Raw genomic sequence first — 21,063 nt, 5'->3', positions numbered from 1 at the left:
GTACGTAATGTACCTCCATTATGATGCACCTGCATGGTGAGGTATTAAGAAGCGACTTTCTTCCAAATCTCTACTCGTGGTGATTATTTTAAGGATACCTTTATGAGGAGGATATTGCTATAAGTTGTGTGAGTACTGCATCTTAAAAGAAGGACATTTCTGTGCTGTCTATATGGTTAAAGATACCTTTATGGGATTACTATTGCTGACTTAATTGTGAGTTTGGGTATGTCATTCTTACCCCGTATGAACCACAATGGATGAGTGTTTTTCAGAAATTACTACACTATGGTCCTCTTTGTTGTTGCTTTTTGTCTCCTTTCCGAGGGCATTGTGAAAATGAATTTACGAGATGGATAAAGCTTGATCTTTATTTAATGAGAATTTCACCTAAAGACACTCCTTTTCAGCCAAATTCAAAGGACTTCTATGAATTTTAGGACTGGTATCTATACCAAGTATTTTTGTTTCGCTTTGGAACAGGCCTGAGCGCCTATCTGTATTTTCTGTGTGTGTATTTTGCTTTCCATACAGGATTTGGTGGTCCTTATATACAGAGGGCAACATAAGCTCCTATTGCTTGCGCCTTGGGACATTTCACATATTTTTTGTTCATTCTTAAACTAGGTACACACTTGAAAGATAAGAGGAACATTCACAATTTTTTTAGGACAGCAATCCAGAGAACATCAGATTTCCTATGTACACACCATACAAAGTTCATTCCTATATGACGGACACACTTCCCTTAAGATTATTGAGGTGATTATTTTCACATGTATTTATACAAAGTCTGTACACACTGCATCTGCTTCTCGAGATCTACGAATGTTGTGCAACACTCCTGAGGTCGGGAGACGATCTGTCAGGATTCTGAACGACAATATAGGATAGGCTGCGGGTGGTGGTGGTAGTAGTGGGGGGGGGGGGGGGGTAGGGATAGGCTGCGGGAGGGGGGGGGGTGTTAAGGATAGGCTGCTGGAGGAAAAGTTAGGGTGAGGCTGCGGGAGGGGAGGTTAGGGCTAGCCTGCGGGAGGGGGGGTTAAGGATAGGCTGCGGAAGGGGAGGTTAAAGATAGGCTGCGGAAGGGGAGGTTAGGGATAGGCGGCGGGAGGGGAGGTTAGGGATAGGCGGTGGGAGGGGAGGTTAGGGATAGGCGGCGCAAGGGGAGGTTAGGGATAGGCGGTGGGAGGGAGGATTAGGGTTAGTGAATAAATGCTTACCGGAACACAGGAGAATCAGTGTTCTGGCCACGGTAGTGACTGTCACTGCCGGGACCTTGAAGATGCCACTGGAGCGCTGTAGCCATCAGGAGCAGTGAAGTCACCGCTGGGCAACCAGGACGAAATGTCATTTCATGACAGTCTACATGATTAATCTCAACACTGGCACTATGACCATGTTAACAGGATGAATGTCGACATTATGACTTTTGACATTTCGTACCCAACCCAAAAACCTTTCCCACTGCAATCTCTTTTTCTCAGTTTGCATTTATGTGGAGCGATTGATACACTGTCGCAGTAGGGATAAGTGTCTGAAGTGTTTAGCAATACTATGATGGTGATGTATTGCTACCCGATATTAATATAACAGGGATATCCCTCTATTTGCTCAGCACAGAGATAATAAGATTTTAAACCTACCGGTAAATCTTTTTCTCGTAGTCCGTAGAGGATGCTGGGGACTCCGTAAGGACCATGGGGATAGACGGGCTCCGCAGGAGACATGGGCACTTTAAGAAAGACTTTGACTCTGGGTGTGCACTGGCTCCTCCCTCTATGCCCCTCCTCCAGACCTCAGTTAGAGAAACTGTGCCCAGAGGAGACGGACAGTATGAGGAAAGGATTTTTGTTAATCCAAGCGCAAGATTCATACCAGCCACACCAATCACACCGTATAACTTGTGATAAACTACCCAGTTAACAGTATGAAAAAACAACATAGCATCAGTACATGACCGATGCAACCATAACATAACCCTTATTGAAGCAATAACTATATACAAGTATTGCAGAAGTAGTCCGCACTTGGGACGGGCGCCCAGTATCCTCTACGGACTACGAGAAAAAGATTTACCGGTAGGTTTAAAATCTTATTTTCTCTAACGTCCTAGAGGATGCTGGGGACTCCGTAAGGACCATGGGGATTATACCAAAGCTCCCAAACGGGCGGGAGAGTGCGGATGACTCTGCAGCACCGATTGAGCAAACATGAGGTCCTCCTCAGCCAGGGTATCAAACTTATAGAATTTTGCAAAGGTGTTTGAACCCGACCAAGTAGCAGCTCGACACAGCTGTAGTGCCGAGACCCCTCGGGCAGCCGCCCAAGAAGAGCCCACTTTCCTCGTGGAATGGGCCTTGACCGATTTCGGTAACGGCAATTCAGCCGTAGAATGCGCTTGCTGAATCGTGTTACAAATCCAGCGAAAATAGTCTGCTTTGAAGCAGGGGCACCAATCTTGTTGGTTGCATACAGGACAAACAGCGCTTCAGTTTTCCTGACTCTAGCCGTCCTGGCCACGTAAATTTTCAAAACCCTGACCACATCAAGTAACTCGGAATCCTCCAAGTCACGCGTAGCCACAGGCACCACAATAGGTTGGTTCATATGAAAAGATGAGACCACCTTTGGTAGGAACGGAGGACAGGTCCGCAATTCCGCCCTATCCACATGGAATACCAAATATGGGCTTTTATGTGACAAAGCCGCCAATTCCGACACTCGCCTAGCCGAAGCCAAGGCTAATAACATGACCACCTTCCACATGAGATATTTCAACTCCACCGTTTTAAGTGGTTCAAACCAGTGTGATTTTAGAAAACTTAACACCACGTTAAGGTCCCAAGGTGCCACCGGAGGCACGAAAGGAGGCTGAATATGCAGCACTCCTTTTACAAAAGTCTGAACTTCTGGAAGAGAAGCCAATTCTTTTTGAAAGAAAATGGATAAGGCCGATATCTGGACCTTAATAGAGCCTATTTTTAGGCCCAAATTCACTCCAGTTTGTAGGAAGTGAAGGAAGCGGCCTAGATGGAATTCTTTCGTAGGAGCATTCCTGGCCTCACACCAAGAAACATATTTTCGCCATATACGGTGATAATGTTTTGACGTTACATCCTTCCTAGCCTTTATCAGCGTAGGGATGACCTCAACCGGAATGCCTTTCTCTGCTAGGATCCGGCGTTCAACCGCCATGCCGTCAAACGCAGCCGCGGTAAGTCTTGGAACAGACAGGGCCCCTGCTGCAACCGGTCCTGTCTTAGAGGAAGAGGCCACAGATCTTCTGTGAGCATTTCCTGCAGATCCGGATACCAGATCCTCCGCGGCCAATCTGGAACAATGAGGATTGTTCTCGCTCCTCCTTGTCTTATTATCCTCAACACCTTGGGTATGAGAGGAAGAGGAGGAAATACATAGACCGACCGGAACACCCACGGTGTCACTAGGGCATCTACCGCTACTGCCTGATGGTCTTTTGACCTTGCGCAATATCTCTGTAGCTTTTTGTTGAGGCGGGACGCCATCATGTCTATCTGTGGCAGTCCCCACCGACTTGCAATCTGTGCGAAGACTTCCTGATGAAATCCCCACTCTCCCGGATGTAGGTCGTGTCTGCTGAGGAAGTCTGCTTCCCAGTTGTCCACTCCCGGAATGAACACTGCTGACAGTGCGCTTACGTGATTCTCCGCCCAGCGAAGAATTCTGGTGGCTTCTGCCATCGCCACTCTGCTCCTTGTGCCGCCTTGGCAGTTTACATGAGCCACTGCTGTGACGTTGTCTGACTGGATCAGAACCGGTTGGTTGCGAAGTAAGTTCTCCGCTTGACGTAGGGCGTTGTATATGGCCCTTAGTTCCAGGATGTTGATGTGAAGACAAGTCTCTTGACTTGACCAAAGACCTTGGAAATTTCTTCCCTGTGTGACTGCTCCCCAACCTCGGAGGCTTGCGTCCGTGGTCACCAGGATCCAGCCCTGAATGCCGAACCTGCGGCCCTCGAGAAGGTGAGCATTCTGCAGCCACCACAGGAGTGATACCCTGGCCCTGGGGGATTGGGTGATCAACCGATGAATCTGTAAATGTGACCCGGACCATTTGTCCAGTAGGTCCCATTGGAAAGTCCTCGCATGGAACCTGCCGAAGGGAATGGCCTCGTATGATGCCACCATCTTTCCCAGGACTCGAGTGCAGTGATGCACTGACACCTGTTTTGGTTTCAATAGGTTCCTGACAAGAGTCATGAGTTCCTGAGCTTTTTCTATCGGGAGATAAACCCTCTTCTGGTCCGTGTCAAGAATCATGCCCAAGAAAGACAGACGAGTCGTAGGAACCAACTGCGACTTCGGGATATTGAGAATCCAGCCGTGTTGCTGCAACACCTTTAGTGAAAGGGACACGCTGTTCAGCAACTGCTCCTCTTGATCTCGCTTTTATGAGGAGATCGTCCAAGTATGGGATAATTGTGACACCTTGCTTGCGCAGGAGCACCATCATTTCCGCCATTACCTTGGTGAAAATTCTCGGGGGCCGTGGAGAAACCAAACGACAACGTCTGAAATTGGTAATGACAGTCCTGTACCGCAAATCTGAGGTACGCCTGATGAGGTGGATAAATGGGGACATGAAGGTATGCATCCTTTATGTCCAGGGACATCATAAAATCCCCCCCTTCCAGGCTTGCAATGACCGCTCTTAGCGATTCCATCTTGAATTTGAACCTTTTCAAGTATAGGTTCAGGGATTTCAAATTTAATATGGGTCTGACCGAACCGTCCGGTTTTGGGACTACAAACATGGTCGAGTAGTATCCCTTTCCTTGTTGGAGGAGGGGAACCTTGACCACCACCTGTTGAAGATACAATTTTTGTATTGCATATAACACTATCTCCCTTTCCTGGGGAGAAGTTGGTAGAGCCGATTTGAAAAATCGGCGAGGAGGCACTTCTTCGAATTCCAGCTTGTAACCCTGAGAAACAATTTCTATTGCCCAGGGATCCACTTGGGAGTGAACCCAGATGTGGCTGAAACTCCGAAGACGTGCCCCCACTGGGCCGCACTCCGCCAGTGGAGCCCCAGCGTCATGCAGTAGATTTTGTAGAGGCCGGGGAGGACTTCTGTTCCTGGGAACTAGCTGTGTTGTGCAGCTTTTTTCCTCTGCCCCTACCTCTGGCAAGAAAGGACGCACCTCGCACTTTCTTGTTTCTTTGTGACCGAAAGGACTGCATTTGATAATGCGGAGCTTTCTTTTGCTGTGAAGGAACATAAGGTAAAAAATTTGATTTTCCAGCTGTAGCTGTGGAGACTAGGGGGGTAATTCCAAGTTGATCGCAGCAGGAAAATTTTTTAGCAGTTGGGCAAAACCATGTGCACTGCAGGGGGGGCAGATATAACATTTGCAGAGAGAGTTAGATTTGGGTGGGTTATTTTATTTCTGTGCAGGGTAAATACTGGCTGTTTTATTTATTTATTTTTTTGTAAATAATTTTTATTCACGGGATCACAAATACAATCAGATACCAGCAGGTAATGGTTTCAACAGATGACATAGGAGGTATAGCATAACATTTAGTGGTTATACAGATGATTGGAAAAAACAGTGATCCATTTTTAACCCAAACAGCGGGTATTGTAAAATAAAGAAAAGGGCTAGTCAGTAGCGCAGCCATCTGACCAGCGTTAGGAGGTAAGAGTAGAAGAAAGTCAAAGAGAAAAAAGATATGGGAGGAGAGAAAAGAGAAGAGAGAGGGACAGAGTAGAGTAGAATAGGATCCCCGGGAGGGTCTCTTCAAATATGGTGCAGGGTATCACAGAGTAAAGGGTGATGGGGCGTGCTGGGTAGCCTGCCATGGACTCCAAATTTTCTCAAATGACTTAGGGGAGCAGTTAATGATGCTAGTCATATAGTCCATGCGATAAACGTACCAAATACGGGCAATTATAGATTGCATGGAGGGCGGGACTGGGTTTTTCCAATCTGCAGCTACTTGACATGTCGTTGCGGATACTATATGTCGCAATAATTTATTTTGATATTTGGTTAATGTTGGTAGATTTAATGGGAGGAGAATGTATTTGGGGTCAGAAGGGACAGAGATCTGCAGCAAGCTAGATATAAAGTTAATCACTGTCCTCCACATATGCACTATTTTAGGACATGACCACCAGATGTGTAGAAAAGAGCCCTCTGCGCCACATCCTCTCCAGCATCTATCTGACGTATCCGGGTACATTTTGCTCAAACGAGATGGTACATAATACCATCTATATAATAATTTATAGACATTCTCTTTAATTCTAACGCAGATAGAACTAGACGCCGCGTTGCTCCAGGCCTCAGACCACTCTTCATCGTCCAAGGCCGAGCCTAGGTCTGTTTCCCATGCTCTCTCATGAGGATCTCGTTGAGAGGGAGCATCTCCAGTGAGAGTAGTGTATAAGAGGGAAATTAGGCCTTTGGTCGAGTGACGTCTGAAACATATAGTCTCAAGCGTGGTCATGGGTCTACTAGAGAGGACGCGGCCCATGGAGGAGTGAAAATGTCTGAGTTGCAAGAATTGATAAAAATATCTAGAGGGAATATCAATATTTTCTTGAATCTGAGAAAACTGTGGAAAGCTAGTATCCCTGGTAATATCATTCAGATATAAAATACCTCTATCTTGCCAAGGAGCAAACAGTAATTTATTTGTACCGGGGGGGAATGCAGGGTTGTGTAATATTGGGATGATAGGGGACGGGGTTGGGGCTAAGCTATATTTCCTATTAGCAAAGTCCCAAATCGTAAGTGAGCGGGAGACCACGGGATGTGATGCTATGGTCTTGGGGCGGCAGGATTTCGAAAGCCAGAGAAGAGAAGAGAGAGTAGAGAGACCCACCTCAGCGGTTTCTATAGCCACCCAGACCCTGTTAGATTCGGGGTTGCACCATTGTACACAGTGTGAGAGCTGTGTAGCGAGATAATATCTTCTAAAATCTGGGATGCCTAGGCCACCACTAAATGTGGGACGTTGTAAAAGTTTCAACCGGACACGGGGACGCTTATTCGCCCATATGAATTGTGACGTATGGAATTGCAAGAATTTAAAAACAGATGGAGGGATAAATATCGGGAGGGTCTGGAACAGGTAAAGTATCCGGGGGAGCACGTTCATCTTCACCGAGTTTACCCTACCTATCCAGGAGATAAAGAGGCTAGACCAAGAAGACAAGTCTGATTTAATTTGATCTAGAAGCCTAGGGAAGTTAGCCTGGTAAAGTTGATGATAGCTATGTGTCAAAAAAATACCTAGGTATTTAATCTTTCGCTTGTGCCATTGAAATGGAAAGGAGTTTTCCAAAGAGAGCTTAATTTGACCGGGGATATAAAAGTACTTCTGTTTTACTCGTATTAAGTTTATAACCTGAGTGTTTAGAATAGAGGTCTATCTCAGAAAGGAGTGGCTGTAACGACTGAGATGGGGATCCCAGAGATATTAGAACATCGTCTGCGTATAACGCAATTTTATGCTCAGTAAGACCCACCCGCACTCCAGCTATATCTACATTAGCCCTGATCCGTGCCGCTAGCGGTTCCATAACCAAGGCAAACAGCAATGGGGAAAGCGGGCATTCCTGTCTGGTGCCGTTCGTAATGTTGAATGCAGAAGAGGTGAGGCGATTAACTGAGACTGTGGCCGTGGGGGATCTGTAAAGCGCCGAGACACCTTCAAGGAATCTGCCAGAAAAACCCATTCTCCGGAGCACTGAGAAAGCAAAGGGCCAGGAAATTCTGTCAAAAGCCTTCTCGGCATCTAATGCTAGCAACAACGAGGGCAATTTCTGTTTATGGATAGAGTGGATCAAATCTATGGCTCTCCTGGTATTATCGGAGGCCTGGCGGCCAGAGATGAACCCCACTTGGTCCGGGTGTATCAGTTGTGTAAGTAGGGGAGCTAAGCGGTTGGCTAGGATTTTAGCGTATATCTTAAGATCTACGTTTAGCAAAGAAATCGGGCGATAATTGGAACAATGTGTGGAATCCCTTCCTGGTTTTGGAATCACAATAATATCAGCTTGTACCGTCGCAGGCGCAAATGATGCTCCCTCTAGAACTCTGTTAAAGAGCGAGGTAAGATATGGAGCCAATTCCGTATGGAATGTTTTGTAGTACTGAGCGGTAAAGCCATCTGGACCCGGGGCAGCTGACGATCTCATAGATTTGATAGCGGCAACAGTCTCCTCCAGCGATATATCCGCATTAAGAAGAGAAATCTGTTGCTCCGTCAAACCTGGTAAGGGGGCACCCAACAGATATGAACATGCTCCCCCCGAATCATCGGAGAGAAGAGGGGGGGTAGGGAGATTGTATAAGGAGCTATAATAGTCTCGAAATTCCTCCACCATCAGTTTTGGATCATATGTGAGAGCGTCTAACGTAGAAGAATATAGTTTGTCTATCAGTCCTATAGCTCGCTTACTTCGTAGCTTATTAGCTAAAAGGCTATCTATTTTATCCGCTTTGTCATAAAAATTTTGACGAAGCTTCTGTAGTATAGTTGCCGCTCTCCGCGATAAAAGGGTGTTCAACTGGCCTCGGAGGTTATTTATCTGGGAGAGTAGGGAGTCACACGGGGCAATTTTGTGTTGGGCTAGAAGTGCAGTAATTTGAGATTCCAATGAGGAAACTTCCTGTGCGGCTTTCTTACGTATGGTTGAGGCCTTAGATATAAGTTGGCCACGAATAGTGGCTTTGTGTGCTTCCCATACCAGACTAGGAGAGACTTCTGGGGAGGCGTTTTCCTCAAAGAAAAATTTTAAGTTCAGTTTAGTGTCTGAAAGAGTGGAGGGGTGCGAAAGGAGAGTATCATCCAGACGCCATTTACGGGACTTATTAGGGGTTCTATAGAGATCGATCATGATATACACTCCTGCATGGTCCGTCCAGGAACAGGGACTGATGCCTGAGTCAGATATCAGCGTCGAGATTGAGCGAGAGACATGTATCATATCTATTCGAGAGTAGTGCTTATGAGGTGCAGAGTAGTGGGTGTAGTCTCTAGCGTTGGAGTGTTTGAGACGCCAAGTGTCTTGTAGGTCAAGGCGCGTGAGGGAGGATGTCAATGTGAGGGCCGCATCAGACGGAGACGCTTCCTTCTTATGTTTGGGAGGAGTGGATTTATCTAAGAGGGGGTCAATCACAGTGTTGAAGTCCCCACCTAGAATAATGTGGCCTTGTGCTACTCTATTGAGATGCAAAAAGAGCGTGCAAAAAAAACGGGATTGGTCCTGATTAGGGGCGTATATAGACACTAGTGTTAGTATATCAGTGCGGATCGTACCTATCACTATTAGGTACCGACCGTCAGGGTCAGCTATGGTTGTAGTGTGGACAAATGGGATATTGCGATGGATCAGTATAGCTACCCCCCTTTTTTTACAAGTAGCAGAAGCAAAAAAGGTCTGGGTAAATTGCTTACCGTGAAGTTGAGTGTGTGTACCGGTGAAGTGGGTCTCTTGGAGGAAAACTATATCAGCCTTCTCTCTTCGGCAGGCGGATAACATCACTGTACGTTTCTTGGGAGAATTAAGCCCGTTAACATTTATAGAATATAGTTTAAGCGCCATGTGACACCAAAGAACAAAAGAGGATCAGTGGAAACCCATCCCGGGGAAGAAAGAAAAGGAAAGAAGAAGAACAGCGAAGAACAAGAATTAGACATGTAGAAGAAAAGAAAGAGATAGAAAACCCATACGGGAAAGAACCCTGAATTATAGGGTCCCAAACAAGGACCGCTACACACATATAAAACAGCATATTTCGAAATAACAAATAAAGGGAGCACGGGGGTAGTGGGAACAGTCAAGCTATCGCAGGAGAACCGGGTCCCTCTGGACCGCAACAGTTGAGTCGGCTAGAGCCGAAGATACATTAATGTAACCCATAATATGAAAAATTATGAACGAACAAAGATGTACTGTGTCATAACAAAAAAGAACACAAAAAGGGGGGGGGGGGGGGACAAGGGAAGCAAGGGGAGACAAGGCAAACGGGATAAGCCCAGTGTAGTATTATCAGATTAGGCGTAGCACATGTTAAACCTTAAACCCTGGCGTGCATTATCAAAGGTCATGGTAAACGCCTATAAAGATGGAAGGCGATAGTTTCCTCTTATTAGGAGACACATTTCAATAGAGTTAAGAGCTGTTTAAATGTATTAAAATAAAAGTTTGCCAAAATCATGGGGGGTCGTCTGTGTCGCTGCGGTGACGAGTTACCCTCGTCCATTCAGGCGCTGGGACCTGAAAGCGTTGTGGCCCAGAGGAAGAGGCAGTCCCCCCGTCAGATGGTGGTGCAGGGAGGAGACCTAGTTTGGCCAACAGAGCCTGTCCCTGGTTTAGGGTTTTTATAGAGTGGGTAGAATTGTTCGCTGTAACTTGTAGCATGAAAGGAAATCCCCACCTATATCGTATTTGGTGTTGGCGCAGTATGCGAGTGACAGGCTGCAAGTCCCGTCTCTTTTGAATGGTGGAAGGGGCTAGATCTTGAAAAACTTGCAGTTGCATATCCCTGAAAGTGATCACCGGAGAGTCTCGTAGTGACGTCAGAACACGTTCCTTGGAACGAAAATAATGTAACCGAACTATAACATCCCTAGGTGGCTGTGTCAGGGTCGGTTTTGCTCGGAGCGCTCTGTGGGCCCTATCACAAAGGCAATCAGCATCTGAAAGGCCAGGTACGACGTGTTGAAAGAAGTCTTTCAGGAAGGTTGGTAGTGCAGAGCTAAGGACTGATTCCGACACGTTACGGCTGCGTAGATTGTTGCGTCGGGAGCGATTCTCCTGATCTTCTTGACGTTCTTTGAGATCTTCCATCTCGTCGTGAAGTCTGGAGAGCTCAGAGTCAAGACGTTGCTGAGAGCGGCAAAGGTCGTCTGTCTTTGATTCAAGAGCATCTGTACGGTTGCCAAGGGTCGTGAGATCAGACTTGAACTCGGCGATAGCTGTGGAAAGTTCTTGCTTAAAGGCGGACTGCACCCCTTCGAGTAAACTGGTCATAACTGCTTGGATCTGTGGTCAATACCCGCCTCCGATGAGCAGGGGGAAGGAGAATCCGTGGTCGATGCAGGAGTAGGGGGACCTTTAGATTTTTGTCCAAAGAAATTTGTGGGGGCCTACGCGTTTTTCTTGTTTCTCTGCGACATCATGGGGAAGTAAAGAGGGTAGACAGGGTATCACAAATGTAAAAAAAAAAAAAAAAAAAAGACACAGACGTTGTTTGTCGGAGGTATGTTTAAGCAGAGAAGGTATAAATAAAACTATCACGGTCCAGGTGGGACATATTGTGTTGTTAGGCCAGCATCTCAGACAGCACAGTGGGGGAGACAAGGGCAAGTGTTCCCGTCACTATCATCGTAGGGCAGCCAACGATTGATAAGCGGCCCGTGTAGCAATGGATAGTAGCGAGACCCCAGAAGCAAAGAGAGTAAGGATCCGGCAGAGTCAGAGGGAGAGACTAGGATAGGCGGTCCCACAATCTTACCCGGTCGTCTGTTTGCGGACGTCTTCGGGAGCTGTGTATCGTAATGTGGCACCGGAGCTTGGCTGCCGACCGATCCGTCGGCAGGTAGTGTGTGACGTCGGGAGTCGGCGGGTGCAGCACGACCCCACAGATCCTCCCCCTTCAAAACGGCTGGCAGAGGTGTGGTGGTAGAGGCTGGAGGCTGCACCGTGATTCCCGGGGGAGAAAGAGAGAGAGCAGGGGCTATTTAGTGATAAAAAGGCTCGTCTGCCACTTTCAAGATGGCCGCTGCAGCCAATCTCCAGCAGATCCGCAGCGACGTGGGGAGAAGTGAACCAGCCCAGGAGTCCCCAGGGTCGATGTCCTCCACCAGCTCCCCCCGGCGGTAGCCGCGACGGGAGAGTCCCGGCCCGCACAGGCTGCTCAAGAGCGCACTTCGTCCGTGCGGCTCACTCTGCCCCCTCCAAGATGGCCGCCGGCACCGGGCGCATCCAGTCTCCTCGCGTCTCCTGTGTACCCGGCTCCAGGGGATCACATCTACCGTCCCCCGCTGTCGGTAAGAGTCCACGAGGAGGGGGGAGATCGCGGGCAGCTAGGTTACCGCAATCCGCGTCTCCCACGGGTCCGCGCCCCCCGGCCGGATCGGGCGCCAGAAATCGAGGTCCCGGCTTCTATGGGGTGGGAAGGCCGCAACCTGCAGGAACAGGGAAAACCTGTTCCCCGGCTCCGCAGCTCTTCCACACCAGTTGCCCTGGCTCCAGGGTAATATCAAAGGGCTCCTGGGGTAATTCAAGTGCAAATAGTTTTGGTATATTAGGGCAAATAGCAGGCTTTTTTCAGGAGCTCTCTAGGGACACTCCTGCACAGTCAAGCTGCAAGCCACTCCCCTCCCTGGCTGCTTTATTTTTACACTGCAAATTAGATTGCAGATTGAACACACCCCACCCAAATCTAACTCTCTCTGCACATGTTTTATCTGCCTCCCCTGCAGTGCACATGGTTTTGCCCAACTGCTAACAGAATTCCTGCTGCGATCAACTCAGAATTACCCCCTAGGTCCGAGAGACCTTCCCCAAACAATTCCTCACCCCTGTAAGGTAAAACCTCCATATGCCTTTTTGAGTCGGCATTCACCTGTCCATTGCCGTGTCCATAGGACTCTTCTGGCAGAAATCGACATAGCGTTTATTCTAGAACCCAGTAGACTAATGTCTCTTTGAGCATCTCTCATATATAGGACAGCATCTCTTATATGCCCCAGGTCAATAAAATAGTATCCCTATCTAGGGTATCCATCCCCTTAGATAAGGTATCCGTCCATGCCGCTACAGCACTACACACCCAGGCCGACGCAATCGCCGGTCTGAGTAAGGTACCTGAATGTGTATAAATGGACTTCAGGGTAATCTCCTGTTTGCGGTCAGCAGAATCTTTGAGGGTAGCCGTATCCTGGGACGGGAGGGCTACCTTCTTGGATAAGCGTGTTAATGCTTTGTCCACCCTAGGGGAGGATTCCCATCGTAACCTATCCGTTGATGGGAAAGGATACGCCATAAGAATCCTTTTGGAAATCTGCAGTCTTTTATCTGGAGATTCCCAAGCTTTTTCACATAACTCATTCAGCTCATGTGAGGGGGGAAAGGTTACCTCAGGCTTCTTTCCCTTGTACATATGTACCCTCTTGTCAAGGACAGGGGGTTCCTCTGTGATGTGCAAAACATCTTTTATTGCCATAATCATATATCGAATGGATTTTGCCAATTTTGGCTGTAACTTTGCATCATCGTAGTCGACACTGGAGTCGGAATCCGTGTCGGTATCTGTGTCAACAATCTGGGATAGTGGGCGCTTAAGAGACCCTGACGGTCCTTGCAACATAGGATCAGGCATGGGTTGAGACCCTGACTGTCCCAAAGCTTCAGCCTTGTCTAATCTTTTGTGCAATGAGTTTACACTAGCATTTAAAACCTTCCACATATCCATCCAGTCAGGTGTCGGCGCTGCCGGCGGAAACACCACATTCATTTGCTCCAGTTCCTCTCCAACATAGCCTTCTTCCTCAGACATGTCGACACACGCGTACCGACACACCACACACACACACAGGGAATGCTCTTTCTGAAGACAGTTCCCCCACAAGGCCCTTTGGAGAGACAGAGAGAGAGTATGCCAGCACACACCCCAGCGCTATATAACCCAGGAATAACACAGTAACTTAATGTTTGCCCAGTAGCGCTGCTGTATGTAATTTGCGCCGAATTATGTGCCCCCCCTCTCTTTTCAACCCTCTTGTCTACCGTGGTATAAGCAGGGGAGAGTCCGGGGAGCTTCCTCTCAGCGGTGTTGTGGAGAAGAAATGGCGCTGGTGAGTGCTGTGGGAGAAGCCCCGCCCCCTTGGCGGCGGGCTTCTGTCCCGCTTAAATGTAAAATTGGCTGAGGCTCATACATATATACAGTGCCCAGCTGTATATATGTTATTTTTTTGCCAAAACGAGGTTTATATTGCTGCCCAGGGCGCCCCCCCCCCCCCCCCTCCCCCCCTCCCCCCCTGCGCCCTGCACCCTTACAGTGACCGGAGTATGTGAGGTGTATGGGAGCAATGGCGCACAGCTGCAGTGCTGTGCGTTACCTCAGTGAGGATCATGAAGTCTTCTGCCGCCTCTGAAGTCTTCTTTTCTTCTCATACTCACTCGGCTTCTATCTTCCGGCTCTGCGAGGGGGGCGGCGGCGCGGCTCTGGGACGGACGGCGAGGGTGAGATCCTGCGTACCAATCCGTCTGGAGCTAATGGTGTCCAGTAGCCTAAGAAGCAGGACCTTGCACTCAGAGAGTAGGGCTGCTTCTCTCCCCTCAGTCCCACGATGCAGGGAGTCTGTTGCCAGCAGTGCTCCCTGAAAATAAAAAACCTAACAAAATACTTTCTTTACAGGAAACTCAGGAGAGCTCCCTGCAGTGCACCCATCTCCTCTGGGCACAGTATCAAACTGGGGTCTGGAAGAGGGGCATAGAGGGAGGAGCCAGTGCACACCCAGAGTCAAAGTCTTTCTTAAAGTGCCCATGTCTCCTGCGGAGCCCGTCTATCCCCATGGTCCTTACGGAGTCCCCAGCATCCTCTAGGACGTTAGAGAAATATACTTTATAGCATCATCCTGCTGATAATTTACATTCAATCATTATTTGTATTGTTGTATGCCCCATACATTTGTATTATAGATATAATGGAGTCTCACTCGTACAGTTCTATTTGTACCTACCCAACATGTCCACAGTCTCGATACGGCAGTACTGAAAATATGCTACAGAATGATCTTCTCCCACTGATCAGGACTATTCTACAAAATAAATCAGAAAACATTATTAACTTAAACTAAATTCACAGTGCGTCTGTACTATGCATCCACCTATGTTCCAATCACTCAATACATAGCACCATCTACACAGGAGAGGTAAAAAGGAGAAGGTGTATACAGATCAGGGTCATCTACTTAAGATATTGAACAAGGTCTTTCTTTCTTTGCCAGGTACCAAAAACGACATTGTACGCTATGCCTACGATATACTCATAGTCTATATGCCTACCATACAGCTCATAGCATGCTTTATGACGCTTAGGTAAGGCGCATCCGTCATGTTTGCTCATGCCTCACAGGCGTGCTAGCTCAAATGGGCAATATATGTAATATCATCCTATGATGAAAAGATGGATTTAATTATAGTTTTACAAAGTTGATACTTCAGTCCCGGCATTATATGTACCTTATTACGCTCCGTAATTAAAACCAATTATCTTCATATATGGATGGAGAGTGCCCTCTGCTTATCGATTATACTACACACTAAGGCAGCGTTTTTCAACCGCTGTGCCGCGGCACACTAGTGTGCCGCCAGCGGTGGTCAGGTGTGCCGCAGCCTGCTGCTCACCGGCCACCAGAGATGCCTTGCACAGTGCTCCACCCAGTGGCGGAACTACTAGCTTCATTACTAATGAGACGCTGCCGGAGACCTCCGCGCCATAAAGGAAGCAGTTCTGGAATGTAAGGGGAGGGGTAGCCCGCTCCCCGCTCCGTAGTCAATTCTATCCCCTGAGCAGTGTCGTGCAGACGTCATAGCACGACGCTGATGCCTAATGTTTGCCGCCGTGCTGTCGCAGAAGAGAAGAGACCCGCGCGTCTGGTGAGTTTAAGTGTGAAGTAGGGTACAGGCTGTCAAGACAGAGCAGAACAAGGTAAGTTACCTGGGGTAGGCAGGGAGTTTGAAGGGCCGGAGAAGCACATTAATGGCCATACATGGGGAGGGGGGGAGACGCAGTACTGGGAAAACGGAGGGGGAGAAGGAGCATTCACTAATATAAATACAACAGGGGGACCACACTATTGAGAGTACAGTGGGGAGCTGGCACATCACTGCACCATATTAAGGGGCACATCACTGGCAATACAGAGGGAGGGGGGTTTCAGGCACATAATACTGGACATACTGTATAGATGGGGGTGGAAACATGATACAGATTATAATGCAGAACATACAGACAACTATAGTGCAAAACACTTTTTGCAAAACCTACAGATAGGAGTGGGTGAAAACAAATACAGAACATGCAGACATTAAGCAGAATATTCACATATATGGGTATGAGTTCAGATAGTGATGGTGAGCCTGGGTAATGTATGGGGTGGCAGTGTGTTTGATTTATACCTGTGGGGGCCAATGTGCTTGATAAATGTCGAGGCCAATGTATTTGATATCTGTGGGAGCCAATGTGTTTTTTCCCCCCGTGGGTAACTGATAGCGTGCCTTGGGAATTTAAAGTCTTGTTAGGCGTGCCGCGAGTTGAGAAAGGTTGAAAATCACTGCACTAAGGGATACACTAAGGCTGCAGTACTGAGTGCTGGCTAAACAGGTATAATATTATTATATAGTATAATAACATTATATTCTCTCCCAAAAGTTTCTTTTACAGAAGTCTTTACTAGTAGGAGAACCAGTGAAGTCCGACTGATGAAATTCATAACTGGTATGGAACTGTCCATTCACCAGAGCGGACGTATTTTAGATTGATCTGGATGAAGACACCATCCTTTACATTTTCAAACCTACATAGCAACAATTCAAAGCACAAATCGGCACCATGGAAGCAGGTCATAAAATAAAGGGTTTATAAAGCCAAACTATCCTAGAATGCCAAATCCTTTCTGGACCTGTCCAACAGTGACCCACTATAATAATACATTTTTATTTATTTATATCCCTTTGAAATGGACTATTAACTGGGGAAAGCAAGGAAGCGTATAGCTAGTCAGTGTGTGTGTGTGTGTGTGTGTGTGTGTGTGTGTGTGTGTGTGTGTGTGGTGTTCCATGTTGCTTTATAAACAAAAACAAAAAAAACAACACATTTTTATCAACCTTTTTCAAGTTGCCATTCCACAGGCAATGAATATGCATCATGGCACATATGACAGACAGGTTCAAGTATGGTTTAACCATTAATTAATCTGGAAATGTACATGAAAAAGGCTTTTTCTCTTCAACTCTTGGAAATGAGTTTTATGAATATGTACTGATGACACCTAGGGGCCCATTTATCCATTGATCGCATGTGCAATGATGCTATTTGGATGTGATATTAGTGCTCAGGATTGCACTGAAATATGCCATCACTTTGGGAGGACGCGTTAATAAGCACCCGCTGGGACCGGAGCCCGTCCCTGTGATGTGCTCAATGAGCTGTCAGGGCTGCTGTGCATGCGCACTCCCGCTGACCGCACATGCACAGCGGCCACTTAGGTGGGAATCTACTATGGCTATGGCTAGGAATGCGGTGAGTAACCCATAGGCTGTCGCCATCTTCAGATGGTGGTAGCTGTGGGGACCAATATCGGTAATGCTCTGCATTGATTAATCTGGCAGCATCACATCCTCCATAGACAGATAGATGTGGCTGTTGGCAGGAATGGAGGATATTAAATATATGTGGCTAACTGGTGTTTTTGGGGAAATAGCCACAAATATTGTTTGATAAATGGGCCCCTTAGAGAACAAGATCAGTGATGGGAAACATAGGGCTCAAAGTCCATGCAGTGATCATTCTTTGGCATGCCACACACCAGCCACTGTATTTTGTTATTATAGCAAGCTAAAGCATATTCACATAATAAAATACAATACATAATACCATGTTTCTTGTCACTACAAATACAGGAAGTGTGTGCCTGTGGTGTTACCTGCCACTCCTTGTGTCGTGCTGCCTCATGCTCTTAATAAAGTGAACCTTCTTAAAGCTCTTTGGTCTGGGCGAACCGGACAAGGTCCGACATCTGAAAAATAAGTCAGTTAAAGCTTGAAGTGAGACTTTTCATGGTATCTTCACACAAAGACAGGAAGGAAAAATCAGACAAATGCCTGCAGTTTACCCACACTTCATAGGCGGCAAAAGTGCACAGAACAAGCAAAAACAACTTGTTTTATATAACATTGCAGCATGTTATTTAACAATTACTAAATAACAGACAACTAGACATATTTGTAAATACATGCCATAGCAACCCATTATACAAGATGTCTCTGGTATGTAGACTTCTATTCCATTTTAATTTAACAACACTGATAACACTGTGTGGAGTTTGCATGTTATCTCCGTGCATGCGTGGGTTTCCTCCAGGTACTGCGGTTTACTCCCACAATCCAAAAACATGCTATTGTGTATAATGCACACTAACGTGTGTGTGTGTGTGTGTGTGTGTGCACACATGTTGTACGGAACATAGGGCCTGATTCATGTCTGTAAGTAAAGCAAAAAAGTGACGCTGCACTGCAGGTGGGGCAGATGTTACATACAGAGAGGTAGATTTGGGTGGGGTGTGTTCAAACTGAAATCTAAATTGCAGTGTAAAAATAAAGCTGTCTAACATTTGTGGCCACTGGACAATGGATCCAATAACACTTCCTGCTGTGAGACTCTCAAGGCAGGCACTAGCCAGGGGGGTATACAAGGTAATATTACAGTGGGCATAGTGTGTAAGGGGCACTACTACGGAGGGCATAATATGTAAAGGGCACTACAACCGTGGGCATAATATGTAAGGGGCACTACAACTGTGGGCATAGTGTAAGGAGCACTACAACTGTGGGCATAGTGTGTAAGGGACACTACTACACAGGGCATAATGTGTAAGGGGCACTACAATTAGGCTTTTCTCATGGGACCACGCCCACTTAAGTTTTGGTGTGCAAAAAAGTACTCAGAGGGCTCGGAAGTATATATTTGCTTACCAAAAAATTTGGCCTCGGGCCGGCCCTGGTTAGGCAGCAGATTTCTGCTGATGTATATTAAATGATGTATATGTACAAATAATTTTCTCTAACGTCCTAGTGGATGCTGGGAACTCCGTAAGGACCATGGAGAATAGCGGGCTCCGCAGGAGACTGGGCACTCTAAAGAAAGATTTAGTACTATCTGGTGTGCACTGGCTCCTCCCTCTATGTCCCTCCTCCAGACCTCAGTTAGAATATGTGCCCGGCCAGAGCTGGGTGCTTTTAGTGAGCTCTCCTGAGCTTGCTAATAAGAAAGTATTTTAGTTAGGTTTTTTTATTTTCAGAGAGCTTCTGCTGGCAACAGACTCTGCTACGTGGGACTGAGGGGAGAGAAGCAAACCTACTAACTGCGGCTAGGTTGCGCTTCTTAGGCTACTGGACACCATTAGCTCCAGAGGGATCGAACACAGGACCTGACCTTGTCGTCCGTTCCCGGAGCCGCGCCGCCGTCCCCCTCGCAGAGCCAGAAGACAGAAGCCGGCAGAAGCGGAGAAGACATCGAAATCGGCGGCAGAAGACTCCTGTCTTCACATGAGGTAGCGCACAGCACTGCAGCTGTGCGCCATTGCGCCCACACTATCCCACACACTCCGGTCACTGTAGGGTGCAGGGCGCAGGGGGGGGCGCCCTGGGCAGCAATTGATACCTCCTGGCGAAAACTGCATATAGACAGTGGGACACTGTTATATGTATGAGCCCCCGCCATTTATTTTACAGAAAATCGCGGGACAGAAGCCCGCCGCTGAGGGGGCGGGGCCTTCATCCTCAGCACTCACCAGCGCCATTTTCCTGCCACAGCTCCGCTGAGAGGAAGCTCCCCAGGCTCTCCCCTGCAGAATCACGGTAGAAGGGTGAAAAAGAGAGGGGGGGCACATAAATTTAGGCGCATTAATCATAATACAGCAGCTACTGGGTAAACACTAAAGTACTGTGTAATCCCTGGGTTATATAGCGCTGAGGTGTGTGCTGGCATACTCTCTCTCTGTCTCTCCAAAAGGCCTTGTGGGGGTCCTGTCCTCATTTAGAGCTTCCCCTGTGTGTGTGTGGTGTGTCGGTACGCGTGTGTCGACATGTTTGACGAAGAGGGCTATGTGGAGGCAGAGCAAGTGCAGTTGACTGACGTGTCGCCGCCGACGGTGCCGACACCTGATTGGATGGTTATGTGGAGGGTGTTAAATGATAATGTAAACTCCTTACATAACAGGTTGGATAAAGCTGATACCTCGGGCCAGTCAGGGTCTCAATCCATGCCTGATCCTACAGCGCAGAGGCCCTCAGGGTCTCAAAAGCGTCCACTATCCAAAATGGTTGACACAGATGTTGACACGGATTCTGAGTCCAGTGTCGACGACGATGATGCAAAATTGCAACCGAAAATGACAAAAGCTATACGCTACATGATTATAGCGATGAAGGATGTTTTACACATATCAGAGGTAAACCCTGTCCCTGACAAGAGGGTTTATATGTATGGGGAGAAAAAGCAAGAGGTGACTTTTCCCCCTTCACATGAGTTAAATGAGTTATGTGAAAGAGCGTGGGATTCCCCCGATAAGAAAGTCCTGATTTCCAAAAGGTTACTTATAGCGTACCCTTTCCCGCCAGAGGATAGGGTGCGCTGGGAATCCTCCCCTAGGGTAGATAAAGCTCTCACACGCTTATCTAAGAAGGTGGCCCTGCCGTCGCAGGATACGGCCACCCTAAAGGATCCTGCAGATAGAAAGCAGGAAAGTATCCTGAAATCTGTTTATACACATTCAGGGACTCTACTGAGGCCGGCAATTGCGTCGGCGTGGATGTGTAGTGCTGTAGCAGCGTGGACAGACAATCTGTCTGAGGAAATGGATACCTTGGACAGGGATACCATTATGCTGACCCTGGGGCATATAAAAGACACTGTCCTATATATGAGGGATGCCCAGGAGGGACATTTGCCTACTGGGCTCTAGAATTAATGCAATGTCAATTTCTGCCAGGAGGGTCCTGTGGACTCGGCAGTGGACAGGTGATGCCGACTCCAAAAAACACATGGAGGTGTTACCTTACAAGGGTGAGGAATTGTTTGGGGACGGTCTCTCGGACCTGGTTTCCACAGCTACTGCTGGGAAGTCAAACTTTTTGCCATATATTCCCTCACAACCTAAGAAAGCACCGTATTACCAAATGCAGTCCTTTCGCGCACAAATAAGCAAGAAGGTCAGAGGTGCTTCCTTTCTTGCTAAAGGCAGGGGTAGAGGAAAAAAGCTGCACCTTACA

General features: G+C 47.4%; 1 protein-coding gene across 2 annotated transcripts in view; it reads right to left on the bottom strand.

Moving 5' to 3' along the window:
* CABLES1 (Cdk5 and Abl enzyme substrate 1) overlaps positions 1-21,063 on the bottom strand; it is a 254,796-nt gene that overhangs the window by 46,583 nt on the left and 187,150 nt on the right. For both annotated transcript variants that reach the window (XM_063923590.1, XM_063923589.1), the window contains exons 3-4: positions 17,718-17,810; positions 14,751-14,828 (exon numbers count right to left, since the gene is read on the bottom strand). In XM_063923590.1, coding sequence (XP_063779660.1) covers positions 14,751-14,828; positions 17,718-17,810 — 171 coding nt within the window. The remainder of the gene's footprint in view (positions 1-14,750; positions 14,829-17,717; positions 17,811-21,063) is intronic.

The sequence above is a fragment of the Pseudophryne corroboree genome, chromosome 5 (assembly GCF_028390025.1).
Source record: "Pseudophryne corroboree isolate aPseCor3 chromosome 5, aPseCor3.hap2, whole genome shotgun sequence".
Lineage (NCBI taxonomy): Eukaryota > Metazoa > Chordata > Amphibia > Anura > Myobatrachidae > Pseudophryne > Pseudophryne corroboree.
The sequence above is the reverse complement of the archived record's forward strand: the minus strand, read 5'-3'. Positions and strand labels throughout refer to the sequence as shown.